Consider the following 25,826-nt stretch of genomic DNA (forward strand, 5'->3'; position numbering starts at 1 on the left):
ATGTGTCCTGTTATAGAATTACTCAGTGAGAAGCCTTTTTACCAAAACTTAGTATACGCTAAGTGTTTAGAAGCCCATTTTGGACTAGATGGTGAGAAAAAAAAAATAACTATTCTATAAACCTTGCTTAAAGTTAGGAACGATTTATATAACAGCACTTTTGGGAAGTGTGCTTTGGGAATATGGAAAGTCCAGTGTGTGCCCTGTGCAACACATCCCCAAATGCTACTGGCGCGCCCCCCCCCCCCCCCGCCCACTTTGCAAGGGAAGCCAATGGAAGGGCCATGATTTTTGTGCCCCGGCTCCCCTTGCGCACTGTGTAGCCGCACCACCTGCACATAGCTTGCTATGGCCCTGCCATCTGCACCAATTGAAACGCAGTGCAAACATATATGTCTACATTAGGCACATATCACCATTATTCTACAACGTGTGTTCATTTTAGGAATGCCCCCTTTTACGTACATGACTCTCCCATTTCTATACCCCCTCCCCCGTTTTCAGATTGTGCACACCTTTAAGGTGTGGACCCCGCACCTAAGTTTACACATTGTAACTCATTTATCGTTTATTTATTTTACTATGCCATCACTTATATTGATACAATAAAATACACACAACTCAAACTATTTAAAACTCCATTTAAAATAGAAAACAAAACTTTCACACTAAAAGATTAAATCAATCAAATTAAATAACAAACATACATCAAATAATGACATTGACAATTAGAAACTACTAAAGACCTTGTTAAAAAGCCAATTATTGGCACTAATTAGCTCATTATTCAATTAAATTGCACACACAAGGCATGCTCTTAAATTTCCACATGCAATTTTTGGTGACTTTTATAGAATTAGGGGATTTATACCTATGGGCTTTAAAGCATAGGCTAATTATGCTAATTCCATTAGCACACGCTAAGCTTTAGTAAAAGGGCCTCTGAGCGAATTTGATTTTAGGACACCCAACATAGTGTGCATGATGCTGTACAAAGAACATTTTGAAAGAAATACAACGCACAATAAAAGATCAAAGAGCTTGATTTGGTGTTGCTCTTCAGTACTTACTGTGTGCCATTTTCCATCACTAATGACAGTGGGATGAGAAGCGATCGCCTTTCCTTTCCCTAGGTCAAACAAGAAATGGAGCCGCCCCTCTTGAAGCTGTAGAGCTGCATAATCCATTTGGTTCTGATGAGCCATATAATAAATCAGACCACTGGATGCATAGGTTCTAAGATTCAGTTGAACAGACAGCCTAGAATAGAAACAATACTTTTACATCCTACCTTTCTAAATCTCCATTACAAAAATTTGAACAGCTAGTATTTCTTCTATGACATTAAGCAACGATCCTTATCAATTTCCATTTCTCAGTAGAACATGCATTTTCCTCTTTTCAGTATATCACTGGTTTAGATGTCATAACTTCCATATATTAAGAATCCCATTGTATCATATTATCACAGGATGTCAAATATGCAAGTAGCCAGCCAGAACTGGGGTGCACTGATTTGCAAACTGGTACTGATCATTTCAGTAGTGCAATTACCCATGCACAGCACTGTGCAGAGACACATAATGGACAGGTCCTGCTCTATGGAACTTACAATCTAGTCAAAACAAACATATGTGACAAAACAAAAGTCTATAGGAAGTGTTATTTATTAGAGAGAACTGGTTAAGGTGTCAGAGCAGACTCAAAAAGATGGGTTGTTAGTCTGGACTCAGATATGGCCAGAGAGGGGGGGCATGACGCTCAAGTGCAGGAAGTCTATTCCAGGCATACCACACATTGAGATAATATTCTTGATAACATCTGGGGAGGAAGGGAAGACACAACAGGAGAAGAACAATCCCTTTTGTCATAAAACGCACAATGATACCTGTATTTTTTATTTATTCATTGGGATTTACTAGCCGCATTTATGAAGAGATTCAGGCAAGGCAATGTATAGCAGGTACAGTGTATGAACTAGCTAAATAAATACAAATCTAAAGCTGTACAAATCCCAGAATCAGAAAATGCAACTCTTACATCAAAATCTCTGCTGCACAAAGATGAGAGAATGCTCTGTTTGAATTTAAAAAGAGCCACCTACTTCTTTTTGACATTGGTCTGATCAAATGGTACTATCAAGTGACTGCTGATGGTGAGTCCAAACTGATGGGCACCTGTGACATGACCTGGTTTCTCCTCTGCTGCACATTGCACCTGTAATTGAAAGTTTTTTTGTTTTGTTTTGCTTGTTTGATTTTAGCTATTGCACACGAGAAGCACAGTATCAAACATATAGGAGTCTTTTTAAAGCACTAATACATGCTTACCGCAGCTAAAAATGACTTAACGCAGGGTACGCTCAGGCATCCTGTGGTAATTTTGTGATTGGCATGTACTACCCATGCGTTAAGAAATAGAATTTATTTTTTACCGCTGGGGGGTGGGTCTGGGGGTGGAGAGTAGGCATGCTCTGCACTACTTCGGGTGACAGCGGATCACTTGCTAATTGCCACATGCTAATGGGGAAAACTACCGTGTGGCCATTAATAGTGAAAATTGAAAAAAATCAGTATTTTACCCTGGCCTTAGCATGCAGGAATAACCCGTGTAAGGATGCGCTAAGGCACAGATTATAGAATACGCTTAGTTGATATTTCAGAGTCTAAATCTATGCGCATCCATTTACACCAATGAAAATGTGGCATAAATCCCAGTGCATAGATTTAGGTGCACTGGGCCATATTCTATAACTAGGGGCGTAAATTTCAGAACGCCCACGAAACGCCCATTTCCCCGCCCATAACCATGCCCCTTTTTGCCTGCGCATGTTAGAAGTTCAGCGCACATCATTACAGAATACACTTAGCGACTTGTGCGCCTGAATTCTAATCGGTGCTAATTAGTAGTCAATATTGCTTCTTAAGTGCTATTATCAGCGCTCATTAGCTTAAGCTTGTTAAGTTACGTGTATCGGTGCGGATCTCTACGTATGCAATATAGAATCCGGGGGAATACTTGTGAAACCTGAAAGGTTGTTTATATATAATATGATTTTCTGTTATACAGCTGTAAGTTTGTATTTCACAATATACATGTCTATCACATGTAGACATATCACAAATATACAATTTGAAGGAAAAATATGCAATGGGAAATTAAGAGAGAGAATTCCCCCTAGGAAAGGGCTGGCCAAAACAAGCAATTTTAAAAAATAGACAAATGAAGGGGTAGCATATCCCGATGAACAAATATCAGGACACACACTTGCATTCTCTTTCTGAAACGAGGACGAAGTGGAGGAGTGGCCTAGTGGTTAGGGTGGTGGACTTTGCTCCTGAGGAACTGAGTTCGATTCCCACTTCAGGCACAGGCAGCTCCTTGTGACTCTGGACAAGTCACTTAACCCTCCATTGCCCCATGTAAGCCATGTTGAGCCTGCCATGAGTGGGAAAGTGCAGGGTACAAATGTAACAAAAAATAAATAAGAAATGTGTACATATTGGTTCCACCCAAGCCCTGCACTGGCCCCACCACAACCATGCTCCCTTGCAAACTATACATAGTGTGGTTATACATGTGTAAATACTGGCTTTCTTAAATACATACGTAATTGCTGGTATTTACACATACAGTGGGGGAAATAAGTATTTGATCCCTTGCTGATTTTGTAAGTTTGCCCACTGACAAAGACATGAGCAGCCCATAATTGAAGGGTAGGTTATTGGTAACAGTGAGAGATAGCACATCACAAATTAAATCCGGAAAATCACATTGTGGAAAGTATATGAATTTATTTGCATTCTGCAGAGGGAAATAAGTATTTGATCCCCCACCAACCAGTAAGAGATCTGGCCCCTACAGACCAAGTAGATGCTCCAAATCAACTCGTTACCTGCATGACAGACAGCTGTCGGCAATGGTCACCTGTATGAAAGACACCTGTCCACAGACTCAGTGAATCAGTCAGACTCTAACCTCTACAAAATGGCCAAGAGCAAGGAGCTGTCTAAGGATGTCAGGGACAAGATCATACACCTGCACAAGGCTGGAATGGGCTACAAAACCATCAGTAAGACGCTGGGCGAGAAGGAGACAACTGTTGGTGCCATAGTAAGAAAATGGAAGAAGTACAAAATGACTGTCAATCGACAAAGATCTGGGGCTCCACGCAAAATCTCACCTCGTGGGGTATCCTTGATCATGAGGAAGGTTAGAAATCAGCCTACAACTACAAGGGGGGAACTTGTCAATGATCTCAAGGCAGCTGGGACCACTGTCACCACGAAAACCATTGGTAACACATTACGACATAACGGATTGCAATCCTGCAGTGCCCGCAAGGTCCCCCTGCTCCGGAAGGCACATGTGACGGCCCGTCTGAAGTTTGCCAGTGAACACCTGGATGATGCCGAGAGTGATTGGGAGAAGGTGCTGTGGTCAGATGAGACAAAAATTGAGCTCTTTGGCATGAACTCAACTCGCCGTGTTTGGAGGAAGAGAAATGCTGCCTATGACCCAAAGAACACCGTCCCCACTGTCAAGCATGGAGGTGGAAATGTTATGTTTTGGGGATGTTTCTCTGCTAAGGGCACAGGACTACTTCACCGCATCAATGGGAGAATGGATGGGGCCATGTACCGTACAATTCTGAGTGACAACCTCCTTCCCTCCGCCAGGGCCTTAAAAATGGGTCGTGGCTGGGTCTTCCAGCACGACAATGACCCAAAACATACAGCCAAGGCAACAAAGGAGTGGCTCAGGAAGAAGCACATTAGGGTCATGGAGTGGCCTAGCCAGTCACCAGACCTTAATCCCATTGAAAACTTATGGAGGGAGCTGAAGCTGCGAGTTGCCAAGCGACAGCCCAGAACTCTTAATGATTTAGAGATGATCTGCAAAGAGGAGTGGACCAAAATTCCTCCTGACATGTGTGCAAACCTCATCATCAACTACAGAAGACGTCTGACCGCTGTGCTTGCCAACAAGGGTTTTGCCACCAAGTATTAGGTCTTGTTTGCCAGAGGGATTAAATACTTATTTCCCTCTGCAGAATGCAAATAAATTCATATACTTTCCACAATGTGATTTTCCGGATTTAATTTGTGATGTGCTATCTCTCACTGTTACCAATAACCTACCCTTCAATTATGGGCTGCTCATGTCTTTGTCAGTGGGCAAACTTACAAAATCAGCAAGGGATCAAATACTTATTTCCCCCACTGTATACATAAAGGCCCTTTTACTAAGCTGTGGCAAAAAGTAGCCTGCAGCAGTGCGAGCGTGTCTTCTGGGCGCGTGCAAGAACAGTTTTCACCGTGTCCTGGAAAAAGGGCCTTTTCTAGGGGAACGGAAAATGGACGTGCGGCAAAATAAAAACCAGCGCATGTCTATTTTTGGCCTGAGACCTTACCGCCACTCACTGACTAAGCGGTAAGGCCTCACGCACTACCCGGGCGGTAGACATGCAGCGCATGCCCACTGCTGTTTATGCTGGGTAAGCGCTAAGCAGTAAAAAATAGAAAATATTTTCTACTGCGTGTTTTTGGCGAACACCAAATTCAGGATTACCAACCGGGGCATGCGGTAGCTGGGTGGTAATGCCGATTTGGTGCACGCTGGATGCGCATAGGCCCTTAAGCACCTTTAGTAAAAGGGCCCCATAGTGAATAAAGTTTCTAATATAAGGGCCAATATGTTCAAATATTTACTGAATTATCTTTTTTCTCCAAATAGGGTGGGAATTATTATTCTGTATAAATTATTTTTATAGTTATGACTGTTTCTTAGATTATTTGGAGTTTAATGAGTTTTAGAACTTTTTTTTTCCCAGCAATTGGTTTTATCCCCAGCAGATTACTGTAATTTGATTTTTTTTTTCCCAAGGGTGTGAGAAAGGGAAGGCTTTGAACATCCTTGGTCACAATGCTTCAAAATGTCGCAGCTTATCTTTTTTAACAGGCAAGAGGAAATATGATTATATTTGCTACTAACTACTACTACTATTACTGATTTCTATAGTGCTCCTAGATGTACACAGTGCTGTACACATTATATGCTGGTATTTTCTCTGTCCCTAGTGGGCTCACAATCTAAGTTTTGGTACCTGGGGCAATGGAGGGTTAAGTGACTTGCCCAAGGTCACAGGGAGATGCAGTGGGAAATGAACACAGGTTGCCAGGATCAAAGCCCGCTGCACTAACCATTAGGCTACTCCTCCACCGTTTTATATTCGCTTCATTGGTTTCCAATGGAATGCCATATTCGTTTCTACTATTATTAAGTGGTAAGGCTATGTTGATCTCTACGGGCTCTGTTTACCAAGGCGCACTAGTGTTTTGAGCGTGCACTAAAAATTAGCGTGTACTAGTGCTAAAGACACCCATATATTCCTATGGGTGTCGCTACTGTTAGCGCGGGCTAAAAACAGCAAGTCTACAGTGCGGCTATTTGTTGAGATCTTCAGCTAGAGGGCAATTGTTATCGAATAATTTTTGTAGGGTAATAATCCATAGTAGGATGTTAGGTCCAAGTATTTGGAATCATTTACTACATGACAATAGTTTGCGAAGCGATCTATTACTTTTTCAGAAGGTTAAAACACATTATTTCACAAAGGCATTTGTAGGAAGATTATAATTATATATATTTGTTATTTTAAATCTTGTGTTGTTTATTGTTTTTGACTTGACTTTTAGTATTTCTTATGCTTTATTGTTATACCGCTTAGAACCATTGGTGATTGGCAGGATATAAAGATTTTCAAATAAACACATAAATAAATGAAACAGCTAAATTTCAACATTATGGGAGGAAACTTACACCACCGAGTGACACAGATAGGGTAATAAAGCAGAGAGAACTGCATGCAAACAGGTGGTTTAATCCTCCCACTTCGACTGGAATGAAGGCAATTTCATATCCTCAATGGTGTTGGTTTGGGCAGGAGCCATATCGAATTGGCATCCACATAATTTAAGTAACTAAACAAATAATAAGTATCACACATGTTCTTAATCTCTGTCAAAAGGCCAAAAAGGAACCACCAGCAGCTTGTGACTTAGTTAAAAGGAGGCTAAAGAGCCTTTCCGTATTCCTTCCTTTTGGGGGGAGATAAAAAACCTTTTCCTACCACTTCTATAAGAACTCACTTTTGCAGCAGAAGCAGTTCGGGCTGAGGTTGTCATATGTATGTTCTTGTCTGCGGTGACTCTGGCAGGGGCTGGAAAAGCTTGTGGTGCAGGCTGAGGGTTTGCTTCTTCCAACATTGCAACTGGCTTTGGCTTTTCTGAGAGTAAGCAGTTCTCCATATCTACCTGCTCATACTTTAGTGCAGTAGTAAAATCCAAGAGCCTGGTTTCAAGAGAACAGGATATTAGCAGCATTCTTCAAATCACTATCGGTTAAAATCAGAGAAATATTTTCCTTCTTGAATTATTCAGGCACTTCAATCAACCAAGCAAAAGCAAAGCATTCAAGTGGAAGAGTGAACACACTTAATAGTCCCTGAAGATGTGAAATACAAAGTAATGAAAAAAAAAAGTGTTCTGTGGGGTATATTTCATCACAAACACAGCAGTGCTATTCACATTGACTTACTCTTGATTAAAGATAAGATTCCTGATGCAGCCATAAAATGATTTCTGTGATTTGAGTACAGTTATTCCTTCTCCAGAAGGGATGCCTCCAACATACAAATTGGAAACATTCATGGGGCTGGTTTCAGCCAGGGGCCCACCCAGCTTCACTTCTGTAGGCTTACCATCATCAACTTGCACTGTAATTATTCTAGAAGGTAATATATAAAGAAACAAAAAATCCAACTTATTAAGCATAAAAATGGCAATAAACAACAAACTTCCTTACTCGTGTATGAAAAAATTGTTACAAATCACAAATAAAACGCTTATGTACAGGACACATTTTAAAATGCATCATATTTTCAGAAATTTTTAACAAGTAATTTTGCTCCAAGTGCAAAGGAGGCTTACATATTTCCCTAGATGTAAAGCATTCATATCTGTGCCAGTTTTACTCCTCCTTATGCTACTGAAATCTGGGAATGCCCAATGAAATTGAGAACGGACTTCACTGACTATAAAATAATGTTACACACATTTTTAGAAAGTATAACATATACCATCCAACCTTGTTAACTGAATTGTAAGGTAGCAGATATTTTTGGCCTAGAATTTGATTGGACTGGTGAAAATTCCATGCATTACAAATAGGGATTAGGTTTTTGGATCTTAAGCAATAAACACAGATAAAATACATGTGATGTAAATAAATATTTGGGAGGTTGATATTAAATTATCAGTCGGATTCGTCACGGCTTTAACACCATGCTTGACTAGGCCAACTCTTTTCGATTCAAGCTCAACCCCGAGAAAACGCACTGCTTGATCCTCTCCTCTCCTTATTGTAAACTCTGGCCTCCTGCGCTAATTACTCCTCAGCTCACCCTGCCTATCTCGTTATCCCTAAAAATCCTGGGTGTCCTGGTTGATCGAACCCTGACGTTGGAGCAGCATGTGACCTCTACAGTCCAGCAAATGTTCTAAGCCTTACTTCCCTCGGGGTGTTTTCCACAATCTAGTCCAGTCTCTGGTGATTAGCCGTCTTGACTACTGCAATAGTATCTACGGAGGATGTGCAGGTATGCTCCTAAAAAAATTGCAAACGGCCCAGAATACAGCTGCCCGGCTCGTCTATGGGAAATTCAGATTTGAAAGCTCGAGATCATTGCGTGAGCGGCTGCACTGGCTTCCTGTGAAGGACCGCATCTCGTTCAAGACCTGTGCATTGGTGCACAAAATTATCTATGGAGATGCCCCTTCCTACATGGACCCTCTTGTTAACCTACCACCCAGGAATTCCCGCAGATCGGCCCGCTCATACCTCACTCTCCATTACCCTGCTTCCCGTGGCCTCAAATATAAGGCCGTCTATGGCTCCTCTTTTCCTTATCTCAGCACTCAACTGTGGAACGGGCTGCTTCGTGAGATCAAAATCACTTTGGATCACCCGACCTTTAAGAAGCGTCTCAAGACCTTCCTTTTTGGCAGAGCGTTTGCCACGAGTCCTGCAGGAGCCGCAGCCTTTTAGCCCACAGCTCACTCTGTGATACCCAATCACCCACCCTCTCTTCCTCTCCCCTCATCAGTCATCTCTTTCTCCCTCCTGTGACCCTGTCCACTGTACTTTGTGCTATTGTGTTATGGTTTGGTTATTAACTACTGTACGCCACACTGAGCCTGCCCATGGGCGGGAATATTGTGGGATATAAATGTTATAAATAAATAAATAAATAAAGTGATTTAACTGGGCAGAAGAGCCTTCCTTCCCCAGTTAAATTTCTCATGCCTGCCTACCACTGATATTCAGCGGCAATTAACCAGTTAGTATTGCTGAATATCAGCACTATCCAGTTAGTGCTGGGACGGTCCATCAGTGGGGTCAGTATTTAACTGGATAGAGGTGATTTTAAGTCCACTATCCCTCGGATTCTATATATTGCGCCTAGAGATCTGTGCCAAAATCCAAGTGTATTCTATAACAACACACATAACTTAATTGGCTTAACAAGCCAATCAGCGTTGTTAATAGCATTTAACAAGCAATAAACAATAATTGTAAATAATAAGAATTTATGCGCATAAGTCGCTAAGCGTATTCTGTAATGCAGTGTACTTTACTTCTAATGAGCAAAGGCAAAAAGGGGCATGCTTATGGGAGGGGAAATGAGCATTTCATGGGCATTCTGAAAATTATGCACGTAGTAATAGAATACGGCACAGTGCGCCTAAATCTATACGCTGGGATATATGCCATGTTTTCGTTGGTGTAAATGGATGCATGTAGTTTTAGGCGCTGAATTGTCAACTAAGCATATTCTATATACCATACCTAAATCTAGACACTGATTATAGAACACGTTTAGTTGAAAATGTTTTCTGCATGGATTTTTTAGGCACCATATAAAGAATCTGGCCCTATTCAGCTAAGTAAGCAGATAGTTAGGACAACAAAAAGTCTGTCCTAATTTTATCTGCAGCGTTAACTGGGGGGCCCTTTTACTAAGCCGTATAAGCATCTATGCATGCCCAACGCACACCAAAATGGAGTTACCACCCGGTTACTGCATGGCTCTTGCGGTAATTTCATTTTTGGTGCACGTCTGATACGCGTGTTCGAAAAATAATTTTTATTTTCGAACACGAGTATTGGGCGTGTGCCAAGTGGCATTTGACGCATGTAGGTTATTACCACCCAGTTACCGTGTGAGACTTTACCAGTAGGTCAATGGCAGGCGGTAAGGTCTCAGACACAAAATGGACACGCGACAATTTTCATTTTGCTGCACGTCCATTTTCAGCAAAAATTTTAAAAAGGCATTTTTTGTACGTGCACTGAAAAATGATTCTTCACGCACCCAAAACACGCATCTACACTACTGCAGGGCCATTTTTTCAGCGCACCTTAGTAAAAGGACCCCCTGGGTACTCTTCTGAATATATGGCAGTGACTAGTTACTTCCGGGTGACATTCAATGCTGGAGCCCAGACATGGCTTGGCATTGAATATACAGGCGCAGTTCTGCCCAAGGATGCCAGCAGTTTAAAAACTGCTGACTGATGCGGGCTGAATATTAACCGTAATAACGATAATAAAGATATGTACGGCACATTTAGTTCATCAGTCTGCCTTAAAAAAATTTGTTGATCACACTACTTTTTGTTCTCGACTTAAAGATTTGGGGCCATATATATGAAACTTTACTGAAAATAAAAATATTAGCATGCACTAAGTGCCACCACGCTCATGTTATTCCTATATATGCAAAAATGAGTAAGTTATAATGCCTTTGTATTGCTCCATGGTGCGACCGAACATTGAATACTGTGTGCAATTCTGGTCACCGCATTTCAAAAAAGATATAGTGGAATTAGTAAAGGTATAGAGAATGTTGATGAAAATGATAAATGGAATGGACTTCCCTATGAGGAAAGGCTGAAGCAGCCAGGGATCTTCAGCATGGAGAAAAGATGGCTGAGGGGAGAGATGATAGAGGTCCATAAAATAATGAGTGGAGTAAAACAGGTAGACGAGAATCACTTGTTTACTCTTTCCAAAAATACTAGGACTAGGAGGTACGCAATGAAGCTACAAAGTAGTAAATTTAAAACAAATCGGACAAAATATTTCTTCATTCAACATGCAATTAAACTCTGGAATTTGTTGCCAGAGAATGTGGTAAAAGCAGTTAGCTTAGCGGTGTAGGGGAAGAGGGCTGTTTTACTTTGGTTGAGGCAGAGTTTGTTGGGTATTTTTTTTAGCCCATTCCAGAGTTGCTGTAAGACAGACAGCCAATGTACTCAAAGCTATGGGTAGATCTGGTTCAATGGGAATGAGTAGATGTTCATCATTGGCACAGATATAGAGTTTTGGGTCCATCAACCAAAGCAACTCAGCTGTGTGCAGGAGATTCTGGAAAGAAGGAGTGGCCTAATTGCTGGGACAATGGGTATGAACCAGAGAAGCCAGAGATCAAAACCCACCTCCTGCTATCAACAATTCTTCTGAACGGTTAACTTAGCAGGGTTTAAAAAGAGTTTGGATAATTTCCTGAAAGAAAAGTCCATAAGCTATCATTAAGTTGGACTGGGAAAATCCCTTATTTGTAGGATAAGCAGCATAAAATCTGTTTTACTCTTTTGGGATCTTGCTAGGTACTTGTGACCTGGATTGCCCACTGCTGGAAACAGGATACTGAGCATGATGGACCTTTGGTCTGTCCCAGTATGGCAATACTTATGCTCTTTTTTTTCTCCCATTGCTTCAGGTACCCACTTAGGACTAGATTCTATATAGGACACCTAAAAAATGGCACTGAAACAAAATACGCCTTGGTGTATTCAATAAAGTACTTTATAGAATACTCCTATAATTTCCATGCGGTTTATAGAATACATTGAATGCCCGCCTGCGCAACTAAATTTAGTCATGGGCAGTTGGTGCAAATTAGGCGCAGATCGAGTATTCTATAACACAGATTTTGGAAATGCCCATGTCCTGCTCATTCCGCGCCCCCTTTTCAACTATGCGACTTAGAATTTACGTGCATCACGTGACAGAATATGCTTAGACAGTTCTGCACATAAATTATAATTAATGCCAATTGCTTGTTAAGTGGCAATTATCGCCATTGATTGGCTTGTCAACTAATTAAGTTGTGTGTGCAAATCCAGAGTACAACCGGATTTGCGTGCGCACCTTAAGTCGCACTATATAGAATCGGGGGGGATTAGTGGTCGATTTTTTTTTTAAAGCTTTCCTATGTGCAAAGCCTTTTATAAACTTGTGCGACCATTGGCAGATGTGCCATTAAGAAGACACATACTTAAATGTGTGCCATGCACAGGCATTCTTGGAGGCATAGTTTAGGGGGAGTGCAGACAGAGATGCGGTGAGTGCACATATTTTATAAAATGTTTGGGTACAAAGATAGAACACATGTACACATCCAACTCGGGAGCAGGTGTAAATGAGTGCACTGAAATGTTATCCACTATTGTTGCTGGCTCTGTGAGTTGATTTTGTAAAGGCATACGAGTGCCTATGCTGCCATTATAAAATACATTTAAAAATATGTGTCTTCTTGGATTTCCTACGTAGGCATCCTGTTAAGGGATTTATGGTAGCTGACTTTGGAAAGGCAGACTAAAAAAAAATTCAAAAACATGCAATTTCAAAAAATATAAAATCCTCTATATCGCTAAAACAGTGGTAGTGGAATCTAAATCTTTCCAAAGTATCAACTACTGTAAGATCCACGTATAACAATGATAGCAGAAAATCAAAACTTGAATGTAGTGTTATTGTTCAAAGAATCTCTGGCTTCAAGTGAATTTGAAAGAGGGGCACTGAAGTGTGTAGCCTATATTTAGGAACATACTTAGATTGATATTCTGCCCATAATAATAGAAAGTTTTTGCCAATGATGAGGAACAGATCATTTGACCAATATTAAGGTCAGTTTTGATCGATACTGGCTCATTAGACCTTTGGGTCTTGAATGCCTTGAGGCTTTTCCTTCTTCAAGTTTTGATTTTCAAAAAAATATAAAATGACAGACCAACATAAGAAGCTTGGCAAGACTGACAATTTTAGAGAATGACCCAGTCTGAAAACACTTGTTAGAGTGTTTTTCTTAAAGAGCATTTTTAGGCATCTTTTGCTCAGATAATAGTTTCTTTTGTGGAGATTCCATCCATTTGTCTGTCTCTCAACACATAAGTTTATTTTCACGTGCACGACAAATCCATGATACTTAAAAGATGGCACCATTGGGAACGCAACCCCAGCAGCACAGAAAAGTAGAAAAACCTGTAGAGAAACTATCTGTAGTGTGCCACTGTCTGGCGACCCAACCCCTGGCAGTAGAAAAGGGTAAGAAATCTGTGGCCACAGTGAAGGTGGCTGTGGGTTACTGCTGGAGAAGGATAGGGAGTGAGCCACAGCCATGGTAAAGATGTCTGTTTGTTGCTGTGGGGTGGGTCCCTGGCAGTAGAAGACAGAATGAGACATAGGTGGGGCTGTCTGCTGGATGTTGCCAAGGACCCAATGTTTGGCAGCAGAAAAAGGTTCTGGAAATGAAGGGAAGAATAGAAGGAGGAGTAACTGAATGGAGGGGAGCAGGGCCACCAAGAGACACAGCTGGGCCAGGGGAAGGACTGGACCACCATGTGCATGTATGCGCATGCATCCCCCAATGCCCCCTCCCAACCTGTGCTGCTGCCGTGCCGACCCCTGCCCACCATACTTGGGCTGCTGCCTCCGCACCTTTCTGTCTGTTCCCTCGCTCTGTCCTCTCCTGCACTACTCCTGTCCATGCCAGGAGTCAAGACCCAGATGACTGCATTAACGCAATAGCTCGTTAATGCAATCATCCAGGTCCTGGGTGGCACGCAGCAGAAAGACAGGACATACCCAGAAGCCACAGGAAGAAGCTTGCCGGCACCGGGCCTGAGGCCCCCCCCCCCTTTGGAGGCTGGGCCAGGGGAATTTTGTTCCTCTTCCCCCTCTCTCGGCAGCCCTGGAGGGGAGGAGGAGAGAAAGTGTGTGGGAAAAGGAGGGAAAGTGTGTGGAAGGAGAAAAGGAGCAGAAGTGAAAGGGGAGCATGAGTGCAAAGGAGTGGGGCAGAAAAGTGCAAGGAAGGAAAGAGTGTAAAGGGAGAGGGAGAGATGGAAGGCTGAGTACAAGGGGACAAGGGAAATAGGGATTGAAGGATATGTGCAAGGAGGGAGAAAGTAGAAATTGGAGAAGGAATGGGAAGGGAGACAAAAGAAGGGAGTTGAAAGTTAAGGAAGTGAGAACAGTGTGACAGGGTACACTACATGAGGCAGGGGAAGAGAATGACTTTATGGCTACAGTCAGAATTAAACTGCCTGATGCACTCTTTTCATATACATAGAACCACACCCCCAGTGGGCCCCTACTTCTGGGCATAACTGGGCCAATATTCAGCCTGCAGTGCTATGATGACCGCCATGGGCAGAATATGGCCCAATCAATCCAAGCACCAGCATTGAATATCTGGGTTTTAGCCAACTGCCAGAAGTTATCCAGGAGCAAGCCACTTTGTTGTCCCATCTTTACTGAGACAATTAAATCCTGGCTCTGCCCAGACTCCACCCCTGGATTGCCTCTGCACTAACTGAATAGTGCTGCTTCAGTCGACTCATATTTTCAGCAGAACTGTCCAGTTATGTGTTGCGGAAAATCAAGGGATCATCCGGACAGCTTGATTTAACTGGGCAGGAGACTCTCCAGCCCAGTTACATCATTTTAAATATCGGCGCAAATATATTTAGCAAACACTTCATTCTACTTCCCAGGTACCTCTTATTCCGAGTAAGGATAACGGAATGTTCCTCTCCATCATGATATGTTGCTGCTGTAGGTTTGATGCTCACTTTTTTAGTGCTTGCTCCATCCCCAGGATTAACTTGCACTTCAATATGGCCATCAATCAGCATAATGGAAAAGAAAGGCTGCAGACAGTTAATCATATTAGTTTCTTGTTTCTATCAAAATATCACAATTCTTTAAAAAGGTTAAGGGGTGCATCCCCTGCAGGTTAAAATACAGTACAGTGAGGTGCAGTCCAGCACCCGCAGTGGTCTTTCCATATGCACGCTACCCAAATGCTAAAAAAAAATTTATTTTACTTTTTTGCGCTGGGGGCATGTTTGGGGGTGGACACTGGGCATGGCTATGCTAATCAATTAGCGAGTGGGCATTGCTGCATGCTGATTAGTGCAGGATTAGCTCTTGCGTTTTTACCGCCTACAAAATAGTTGGCGGTAAGGGTTCACGCGTATGAGGAAAGGCTAAAGAGGTTAGGGCACTTCAGCTTGGAAAAAAGATGAGTGGTGTAGAACGAGTAGAAGTAAATTGATTTTTTACTCGTTCCAAAAGCACAAAGAGCAGGTGACACTCGAGGAAGTTACATGGAAATACTTTAAAACAAATAGGAAGAAATATTTTTTCACTTAACAAATAGCTAAGCTCTGGAATCCTTTGCTGGAGGAAGTGGTAACAGCGGTTAGCGTATCTGGGGTTAAAAAAGGTTTGGACAAATTCCTGGAGGAAAAGTCCATAGTCTGCTATTGAGACAGGCATGCAGGGCCATGCCAAGGGTCTCTGGCGCCCCCCTGCAGACTACCAGTTGGCACCGCCCCCCCCCCCCCCCGCACTTGCCTGGCTCCAAGGCAGCGATTCCCCTCTCTCCCTGAGCCCTACCCTCCCACCCATCCATGCCCATCTGTCCCCTGCCCCCGCCATTCATCCCGATCAAGCAATTCCCCTCTCTCCCTTCCATGAACCCTGCCCTCCCATCTATGCTCCTCTCTCCCCTGCCCTCCCGCTCCCATGTAGGAACTGCCCGCCCTCTTCTCCCCCCCAAGATCCCTTTCCTTTTTTTTTTCTTTTAAATTTACCTTCCTCCGGCAGCGCAGCGTCAGTGAAGGAGGCGGCGCTCCCAGTCCTGACGTCTCTAGCCTTCCATTGTTTCGCTCAGTGTTCCGCCTTCTTCTGACGTATATATATAAAAGTTTCTTCTATATCAATTTGCCCTCTTCTTCTCGTTATTGTTCCCTCTTCTTCTCTAGCATAGGCTTTACACATCTTTTCTGTATCCACGGTTTAATTAATACTTTTTAACACACTTTTCATATTGAAATAGTCTCAAAAACATGTATTTGTTCACTTATTTGATATTCATTTATATATAAGTATAATTTGGGCACATTCTGTTCACATTTCACTACCTATTTATATATTTTACATATTTATATTATCTTTGCGCTGTCATGTTTTTGCCACATTTGAACATCTATGACTTATATAACTGTGCATTTATATATTTATTTATGGCTATGTTTTTATTATTGTGTAGTTACAACCCCTGAAGAAGGCTTATTGCCGAAACACGGACCGTGTTGGGTCTGGACTGTTTTAAGCTATCTTATTTGGAAGATATTAGACTTCTGGAGTTTTTGAAACTTTTTGCATCCCACCATGGGTCAACACCTTTCTTCTCGTCTTACTTTCCTAATCTCTCTACTACACCTCTCTCTCCTGCTCCAGCCCTCCCTTATTCTCCTATTTTTCTTATCTGTATATCTTGTATGAAGTGTTCAAAGCTCAAGGGAAGACTCTATGAGACAGTGTACATCTTGAAGCACTATATAAGTGAGTATAGACGCAGTAGCATAAGCAGTGGTGATGGTGAAAAAAAAAACTGCCACAATGTAAGACACATGAATTTACACCTACAAATCAATCATCACTCAGCTCATCTACTTCACTACGAATGAGAGAGAAAAGATTCTCAAATATTTAAAGTCATTGGGGCCTATATTCAGCTGCTGGGAGGCATCCAGCATAAGTGCTGAAGTTGATGTTGACCTCGGATATTCAATGCCGAGCTGTTTCCGGTGACCGGCATTGAATATCTGGTTTCATTTTTGGCTGCCAGAACTTAACCAGTGAAGCCAATATCCAACACTAACCGGTTAAGTTCATAGCGGCTAATGTTAGGACTGCTATTTAAGCGGTCCTATTTAACTGCTAAATCTACCACTGATATTGGTGCTAATCACAAATATTCGTCACCAAAAACTGGCTACCTCCTGCTGAATATTAGCAGCTAGCCAGCTAAATGCTATTTAACCACCCAGGAGCTGTTCCTCGCAGGTTAAATAGCGCTGAATATTGGGGGGATTGTGTTTCTCTTTCAGGGCTCATTAAAACATGGCAGAAAGGAGTAATCTTACCACATGGGCTTGCCTGCGGCTTCGTTTTACCAGTCCTTTGCTGAGCCCCACAAGAATAATTCCAGTGTCATTCTTGGTGGCAAATGTCACCATCAGCTCTGTTTCTGGTGCCAAGGCTTTGGGCAGTAATTCAATATAGCCATCATTCAAGATGGTAATGCTGCGAATAGGCTGTTTTAAGAAAGGAGAAAAGGAATAAATAAGCAAATCTTCCGGGGAAAGGAGAAGAACCAGTTCATAACAGTATTGGCAATCGCCTCTACGGGACTATGTAAGCCATACTGAGCCTGCAAATAGGTGGGGAAAATGTGGGATACAAATGAAACAAATAAATAAAATAAACCACAAGTGCTCTGATATTATATATCTGGCTTTGCCCTTGGAATAGATATCTCTTCAGTACTGCAATAGCTGCAGTAAAAGTTCAACAAAGTCAGATTACAGCACTCATAATCAATCAGCTCCAAAAGGCAAAAATCTTCCCTACCTCTATTTTGCAGCCTTTTCTTACACCGTAGGAGTTTCTTAACAAGTCAAAGTTAGAGCGTGCAATTTCCACATTTTTAATGCAGCCAACATATGACCTGCTGCTAAGAGCTTTCCTGGAAAACAAAGGGATAGAGATTCACATTTAAGGCTACTGGCATCAGCAAAACAGAAAAGGAAAAGTACAAACTAGTTAAGCCACCTCTTTTTCCATAGGGGATTTTTTACACTTTTTGTCTGGGCTTTTCAGTAATAAGGTTTGTTGAAGCTGATAAGTCAGTACTACTACTCGTTCCAGCAGAACTGTTTGCTGTCTTTCAGGTGACTACCAATATCCCCGAGGCCTTCAAAAGTTCCAACTGAGCTCGTAGTGCAAATGTACCCACAACAACTGGCTAACTTAGAGATGTCACAGTTCTGTCAATAGAGTCCAATCAAATTTGCTGTTGATAAACCACACTTATTTTAATACACAAAATATTTACAAGGCATTCTCTATATCACGCTCCCACCTCCTTTTAAAGCACAGTTTCATGTTTACACAGGGGCCAATATGCAAAGCAAGTCACACGTTCAGAAGCAGCCGGTGAATCTATAACTTCCTTCTACATGGCTTTTCGGCCACTTTGGGGGCAATTCTACAACAGGGTGCCTCCATGTAGGCGCCCCAGTAATGCGGGGTGAAAGCCTATTCTAAATGCACACTCGGGTGCCCAATATTCGGTCAAATTTAGACCCCCCCCCCACCCCCCACCCCACATGGGGGTGCCAAAATGTAGCAGGCATTCTGGTAACTCACAATATTCTGTAAGTTACTCACCTAGATGTCTGCCCACCTATGGCACACCCCCTTACAAATGTACACTATGGACTGGATTCTATGCACCACCTTGGGTGAATCTCTTCATAAAGGCGGTTAATGAATTCCAATAAGCAAGTAAATAAATAAATATATCATGCCTACAAAATTGGCACCGAAATTAAATATGCTTAGTCATATTCTACAACGTATGCCTACACTTAGGGTGTACTTTATAGAATAAACCTAAATTTCTGCGCGGTTTATAGAATATACCGAGTGACCGTCCCTGCAACTAAATTTAGTCGCAGGCAGTTACACCAAGTAAAACTCGGTGTAAATGCCGACACCTAAATTACACGTGCACATAGATTTTAGAAACACCCATGACCCGCCTATGCGACTTAGAATTTACGCACATCAGGTTATAGAATATACTTAGACAGTTCTGCACGTAAATTCTAATTAATGCCAATTAGTGTCAATTACTTGTTAAGTGGCAATTATTGGTGTGGATTAGCTTGTTAACTAATTAAGTTGACCACACCTCGTGCTATATAGAATCGGGAGATATACCATTTGAATGCCTATTTGTAGAATATCACTTGTCTTAGGCACTGAAATGACATTTTTGCAGGTAAGTGTAAACTTAGATGCCTAAATGTCAGTACATTTAGTTGCACAGTTAGCGGATAAATGTAAGCGACTAGCTAAAGAATTGCCCTTCACACAGATAGTATTGAGCTGAAAATCTACCTAATGGTCCAGTACTATCTGACTAGTCAAGAGGTGGACAGAGGTTGGAGCAAGGGTGTTGGCACAAAATTATCCAGGCAGTGGCACTCTTCAGCTGCTATCCAGATACACTACTGTTTAGTTGACACTAGCAGTGGCACTCCGTGCTGCTGCTCCTGACTATGCATATACTCTGATTCTACAAAAGGTGCTAAAAATTGTGTGTGTAAATTTGAGCACATAACCAAATTGCGCACACAATTTAACTGAGTAGCAAGCTAATTAGCATCAATAATCAGCATTTTAATGAGCAATTAGCACTAGAGTTAATTAACATATCCGACCCTACATTTTACCCGTGTGGCCCAAACAAGGGGCATGGAAATGGAAGGGTCATAGGCATTTTGGCGCTGTAGTTTTGAGTTATGTCTGTAATTATAGAATTTGAAGCTCCATGCATAAACTCAGGTGCGGGCATTTGCACCACATTTTCGTTGGTGCAAATGGCTACACCTAAAGTTAGGTGCAACCCCTGGGTGTAAGCACTATTCTATAAACCGTACCTAGATTTAAGCAGGGTTTATAGAACAGGGCTTTTTTCAGTGCCATTTTTTTGGTGCCATATATAGAATTTCCCCCATAGCGAATATAGTATATTTCTATTAAACAAGATCACATTACACCACTCCTAAAAGATATACTCACTGGCTACCAGTCTCCTCCTGAGTTACCTATAAGAAGCTTCTTATCCTATATAATAATTTGCTCCTCGGTCTGGATGCCTGGGTTCGTAACGCCTGGGTTCGTAACACCTGGGTTCGTAATTGGTTCACCCTGGGGATGACGTCACAGGACGGACCAATGAGAAGTGAGAGGGAAGGGAACCCAGCAGCAGCCGCAGCCACAGTCACCGGAGGCCCCCCCCCCCCCCCGACTTCCATGACCCCCCCTACCTACCTACCTACCTCCCTCTCTCCACTCCATTGGCCCACTGCAGTCCGACGGCCACACTCTGGTCCCAGATCAACGCCTCCCCTCTCCTCCGATTTCTGTACCCTCCCTCTCCTCCAATTTCCGCTGCCCAGCACTTCCCTCCCTCTCTCTCTGCCGCCCAGTGCCTCCCTCCCTCTCTATCTGTGGGCTCCATTTTACCTCCTGCTCCAACAGTGAAGTCTAGCATGCACGGATGCCGCTGCACAGTGCCTTTGCTTTCGTTTGTGTTTCAGCTGTTCTTCTGGTCCCACCCTCATTTCCTGTTTCCAGAACGGCGGGACCAGAGAAACAGCTGAAACACAACCAAAAGCAAAGGCACTCTGAAGCGCCGTCCGTGCGTGCTCCCCTTCACTGTTGCCGGCGCTGCAGGAGGTAAACAATTTTAAACAGCAGCCGGCACTTACGAAGGGTACGGCCAGCAGCACATGTCCTCCTTGCACTCGGGGGTCACCGGGAAACAGAGGGGGGGCAGAGGATGAGAGACAAGGGGGGTGGGGGTCTAGAGACGACAGAGGGGGGGATTGTAAGACCAGACAGGGCGGGGGCAACCTCAGACGACACAGCGAGGGAGGGGTCCTCAGACCAGAGAGACGGGGGAGGGAAGGGGGTCCTCAGACCACAGAGGGGGGAGGGGGTCCCGAGACCACAGGGGGGGTCCCGACACCACAGAGGGGGGAGGGTGACCCGACACCACAGAGGGGGTGGAGAAGGTCCCGACACCAGAGGGGGGGTCCTGAGACAAGAGAGAGGGGGATGAGGAGAAGGGTGGGAGGGAGGGAGTAGAGGGGGATGAGGAGGGGGGAGGGGGTTTATGAGGGGGGTGATGAGGAGGGGGGAAGGGGGCCCTGGAACCTTGCTAGGGCCCATTTCATTTCTTTCAGAAACAGGCCTTTTTTACTAGTAGTAGTATATAAACTTCAAATCTCCAAGGAGCCGTCAGTGTATCTGACCCCTTATTGTCCCTCGTGTCTTCTATGTTTGTCTCAGCAGGATCTTCTAATTGTCCCTTCCTATCTGCAATTCCTACTACAACGATAAGCTGTTCCACTTTTTCAATTCAAGCACCCCTACTTAGGAATCATATCCCTCTCAGTCTGAACTCTGGCCCAGTTCAAAACAGAATTGAAGACATACCTTTTTTTGGAGGCTTATGAGGGCTAACCAAGATGTATGGAATACTGGTGATTATTGTTCCCTTTTGTTTTTGCCTGACCCTCTCTCTTTCCTATCATCATTGTAGTAGTTCCTTCCAGTTTCCTTTTGTGTGAGTCTATGTGGTATTTTGTCTTTACTATGCTTTTCCTATATCCTCACCTTATTAAATTGTAAGCTGCTTAGACACACTGTTGATTAGCGGGATAGACAGTCTTTTAATTAACTTGAACTTGATCATACACTAGCTCGGTAGAATCAATAATGTTCTCATTAATATTATACAAATTTACCTGATTTTGGAAGAAAATAAAATACGAAATATTGCATTGAGTTTTCAATTCAGGACACATAGCCAAGAATTTTTACGATATACAGCAGTGTTATTTGTTAGGTTACTGAAATGCAGTTTATTACCTTCTGACAGGCTTCAAGCTTTAAATCTACCCTTGGTTGCGATGTCCGATCACTGAGGTTATGTGAAGGGATATGCATAACACTGCCCCCCCACCCTTAAGAATAGTCCCTCAGATAGCCTGAGTCACCTTAAAACCACTAATATCGCCCACGTATGGCTGGAACCTAGAAACTGGGGGGGGGGGGGGGGGGGGGGGAGAGAGAGAGAGAGAGAGAGGACTGTATTATCTGAACTATTTTCATCTTTTGTTCCTCGCCCTGTGATGTAATAGGTCTCAGGTTTTCTATTAATAAAGCACTTGTTTCATTTTTACACCTTTGACCAGCTGTGTTATTGTGCAGGCCCACGCTCGATCCTTGCTCACCCTATCATAGGCTAAAAACAAAGTATTGTAATAAAGGGTCTGGCATAGCTCTTGTTGTCCAGTGTGACTGAACACTGTAGGAACTCTCCAGCTGACAGAGATTAGGAAATTAATGCTTTAATAACCATGGAATAAAATTTTTAACTAGCCATGCAGAATCTTCTCCTTCCATTCAGTCCCAGAACACAAATGCTATTGCACTAGTGATATATTGCAAGCGCTCTCAAAAACTTCAGGTTCAGCAATATTTGACTTTACTAAACGGTTACATATCGTTTTTGAGATTAGGAACTCTATCTTCATGACATGTTGTAGGAAAGAAGAAACCCCCACTGGAAGAAATGATAATTCTCCTCTAATCTCTCAAGTTACATCCCTGTTTAATTTCAGCATTTTTGAGGCACTGGAACTAATCCATATCCAGCTCCCATAAACCTCAAACTTCTCTCAGAGGAAAGAAAATGGAGGATCTAGATTCAATTTTTTCCCTCCAGTGAAAACAGCTTCTATTTTGCTTACTTTGCTAATAGACATGTATAAAGATAAATTGGAACCATAAACCAAGAAAAATCTAGTACAGTACAACTATGGACGTTCAATTATGAACAGCTTGTAGTTGCAAAGCAGATATATTTTATATTCAAGCACTGCCTTTCTTTGACCAATGTTATTAAGCTGCCATCTTGAATTGGTTCATGAGCATCTCCAGTGCTATAATTGCTTTTTTTTAAGAATAATTTATAAAAACGTTACCTATGGAAAATTCCCATTTGAAAATTGCTCCCCATTTCAGGAAGTAAAAATATGAACAATGTTCGCAGTGCACACACGTTTGCCCACCAGCAAAATAGGATGAAATAAGGTGGAGGGAGGTCAGGAGAGGCAAGGTATGACCAGGGTATTCATTTTGAAAGTCCCAAATTAACTTACACTCGGTATATTTGCATCAGCTTCAAACCAGGAGCAACAAAATGGAACCCTTATACAGGGACAGCTATAGCTATATATATATATATATATATATATACACACACACACACACACACACAAAATCTGCTTACAAAAGCAGTCTGATAATATGAAAGCAGATAAAATATAGATATAAAAACACAATTTATTGAAACAAAACCCAGCACAGCTTGCATAATCATCTAATCAAGTTTTTCTGCTGCTTGATATTTATGGGGCCAACGAGACTGATCCCATATATCTGAGAACGCCAAGAGTGAGATGATGGTTCTCTACTCAGCCAGTCACATTTATTATGACTGACGTGTGAACTGAGCACTTTTCAAATTATATTTATATTTAAATTTATTATTAGCATATACTTTAAAACATATTTTGTGGTAAAACATTTTTGTAAAAGATTTTTATACCTTACGATTGTGAATTTAATTTTGGCGCCAATGTTTTAGGTGTCAAATACAGAATCTAGTCCAGAACCTTTATAAAAATTACCCCTTTAATCATTATTTTAATTGGGGTTTCCACACATTTACACCCCCACTTAACACTATCATACAGCGGTGTAGCCGGGGGGGGGGGGGGGGAGGGAGAAGAGAGGTTCACTTGGAGCTTGGCCCCCCCATACTACAGTATCCTGAATGACTAGCGGAATGAATGGAGCATATGCCAGGAGTGCCAACATCAATGACTGGAAAGCACCTCGCTGACTTCACACCAGGGGAGGTTCAGGCTACAGAGCTCTTCAGTCGGCAGAGCTTCGGCATCCCGCCACAATGATAAAATTTTTAACAGGGAGATGTGGGGTGGGGGAGAGACAGCTACACCCCTGCTATCATAAAAACAATGTGGGCTATCATAGTATTTAGAATCATATAAACAATGAAAGCAAAAGAGGTGGAAAAGGACCACTAATAAAGCATAACGTCTTAATACTTAACACAGTACCTGACAGTTCTTGATCGAGGGAGTCCACCAATGTATATTGGATCTTTATCGAAGCGATTTAGATCCGAGGCCATGCCAGGGGATTCTCCTTGCTTGGTTTCCTTAGAATTGGAGTTATATGCATCCATAACTGCTAACAGGCCTGTCAATCAATAAAACAAGAAATTTAAAACCAACATGTATTAAAAACAAGTATGCACAGTAAATGTAAAATGCTAAGAATAAAAGCTAAAGCAAGTTAACATAAATATACAATCAGAAATGCGAATAATAAAATTCAAAGTTTTAAATCTGTAAATATTCAGAAAAAGATATCCAAGAAATACCCAAGATGAACATATACTGAATCGAAATGACATGTAAAAAATTATTTGAAAAGTTGTAAAATTTGGAAAATTTCAATAAAAATAACATTAAAAAAAAAAAAACCATACCGATCTGCCTTGCATTATTGAAACACTTCTCACATTTAGGGGTCCTTTTACTAAGCCATGCTACAAAGTGGTCTTAGTGCACTCATAACTTAGGCCTTTCCCATGCATTTAAGGCAAATTTAGCACAGCTGGAAAATTTTCCATTTACTGAATAAATGGCCATGTGCTAATGTCGTCATTAGGGCATGGCCATTAAAAAAGATTAAAACTAATAAAATTTCAGTGGTATATCAAATATAAAAACCAGAAATTCAAATAGGATTTTATCGCTGACAGCAGAAGATTTGCTGGATTTTTATAGCTTCTGGAGCATGAATGAGGAGGGAATGTTATCCCTTATTGGCCTTTAACACACAGACCCATCCACGGATGATTGCTTTTGGATGCTTTTGAACACATGGCAAGATTTTGGCTTGTTTAAGCTGGTTTGTGTGATTGAATTTGGAAGTATAAACAGTGTGATCTTTATTAACTTAAGATACATTGTTTTTTTGGATTTTGGCATCATTTGTCATGGACGGTACTTAGGTCTTACAGACTATTTTTTGTGTGTTAGATTACCTCATTTCATCTCCTGAATGTGAGATAGTATGTTATGAGAAAATGTTTAATAGTATTATGAATAAAAGTATTGTATATTCTATACCATTTTTTCCCAGGTCCAGTCCTGGGGTACCCCTTGCCAGTCAGGTTTTCTGGATATCCACAATGAATATGAACTAGATTTGCATACACTGGCTCTATTATATGCAAATCTCTTTCATGCATATTCATTGTGGATATCCTGAAAACCTGACTGGCAAGGGGTACTCCAGGACCGGACTTGGGAATCACTGTTCTATACATTACCAGTAATAATTTTTTGAGCCATTCAAAAAGATTAGCATGTGAGCCCTTACTGCCACCTATTTTGTAGCTGGTAAGGGGTTGCACGCTAAACAGTTAGCGCGTGCAAATGCAGACGTGCTAACTGATCAGCACAAAAACACCTACTCTCCGCCCCCCCCAGACACGCCCCCTCAGTAAAAACAAATTTTTTTTTGAAACACACGATTTGTGCACGCATATTGCAAAATACTGTGGGACGCTTCAGCATGTCCACAGTAAGCCTGTTTCAGCTACAGTAAGCAGACACTAGTGCTTGTAAAAGGACCCCTTACTGTACATGACTTGTGACTGCAGAAGAAAA

The 25,826-nt window shown here is 42.0% G+C and overlaps 1 protein-coding gene across 1 annotated transcript in view; it reads right to left on the reverse strand.

Moving 5' to 3' along the window:
- The window catches only part of LAMA1 (laminin subunit alpha 1), a 357,026-nt gene that overhangs the window by 15,524 nt on the left and 315,676 nt on the right, over positions 1 to 25,826 (reverse strand). The window contains 8 exon segments of the mRNA XM_030213227.1: positions 1,071 to 1,260; positions 2,105 to 2,217; positions 7,152 to 7,353; positions 7,600 to 7,788; positions 14,905 to 15,056; positions 17,343 to 17,513; positions 17,830 to 17,944; positions 24,204 to 24,345. Of these exon segments, the coding sequence (XP_030069087.1) occupies positions 1,071 to 1,260; positions 2,105 to 2,217; positions 7,152 to 7,353; positions 7,600 to 7,788; positions 14,905 to 15,056; positions 17,343 to 17,513; positions 17,830 to 17,944; positions 24,204 to 24,345 (1,274 nt within the window).

This window comes from Microcaecilia unicolor, chromosome 1, assembly GCF_901765095.1.
Source record: "Microcaecilia unicolor chromosome 1, aMicUni1.1, whole genome shotgun sequence".
NCBI lineage: Eukaryota > Metazoa > Chordata > Amphibia > Gymnophiona > Siphonopidae > Microcaecilia > Microcaecilia unicolor.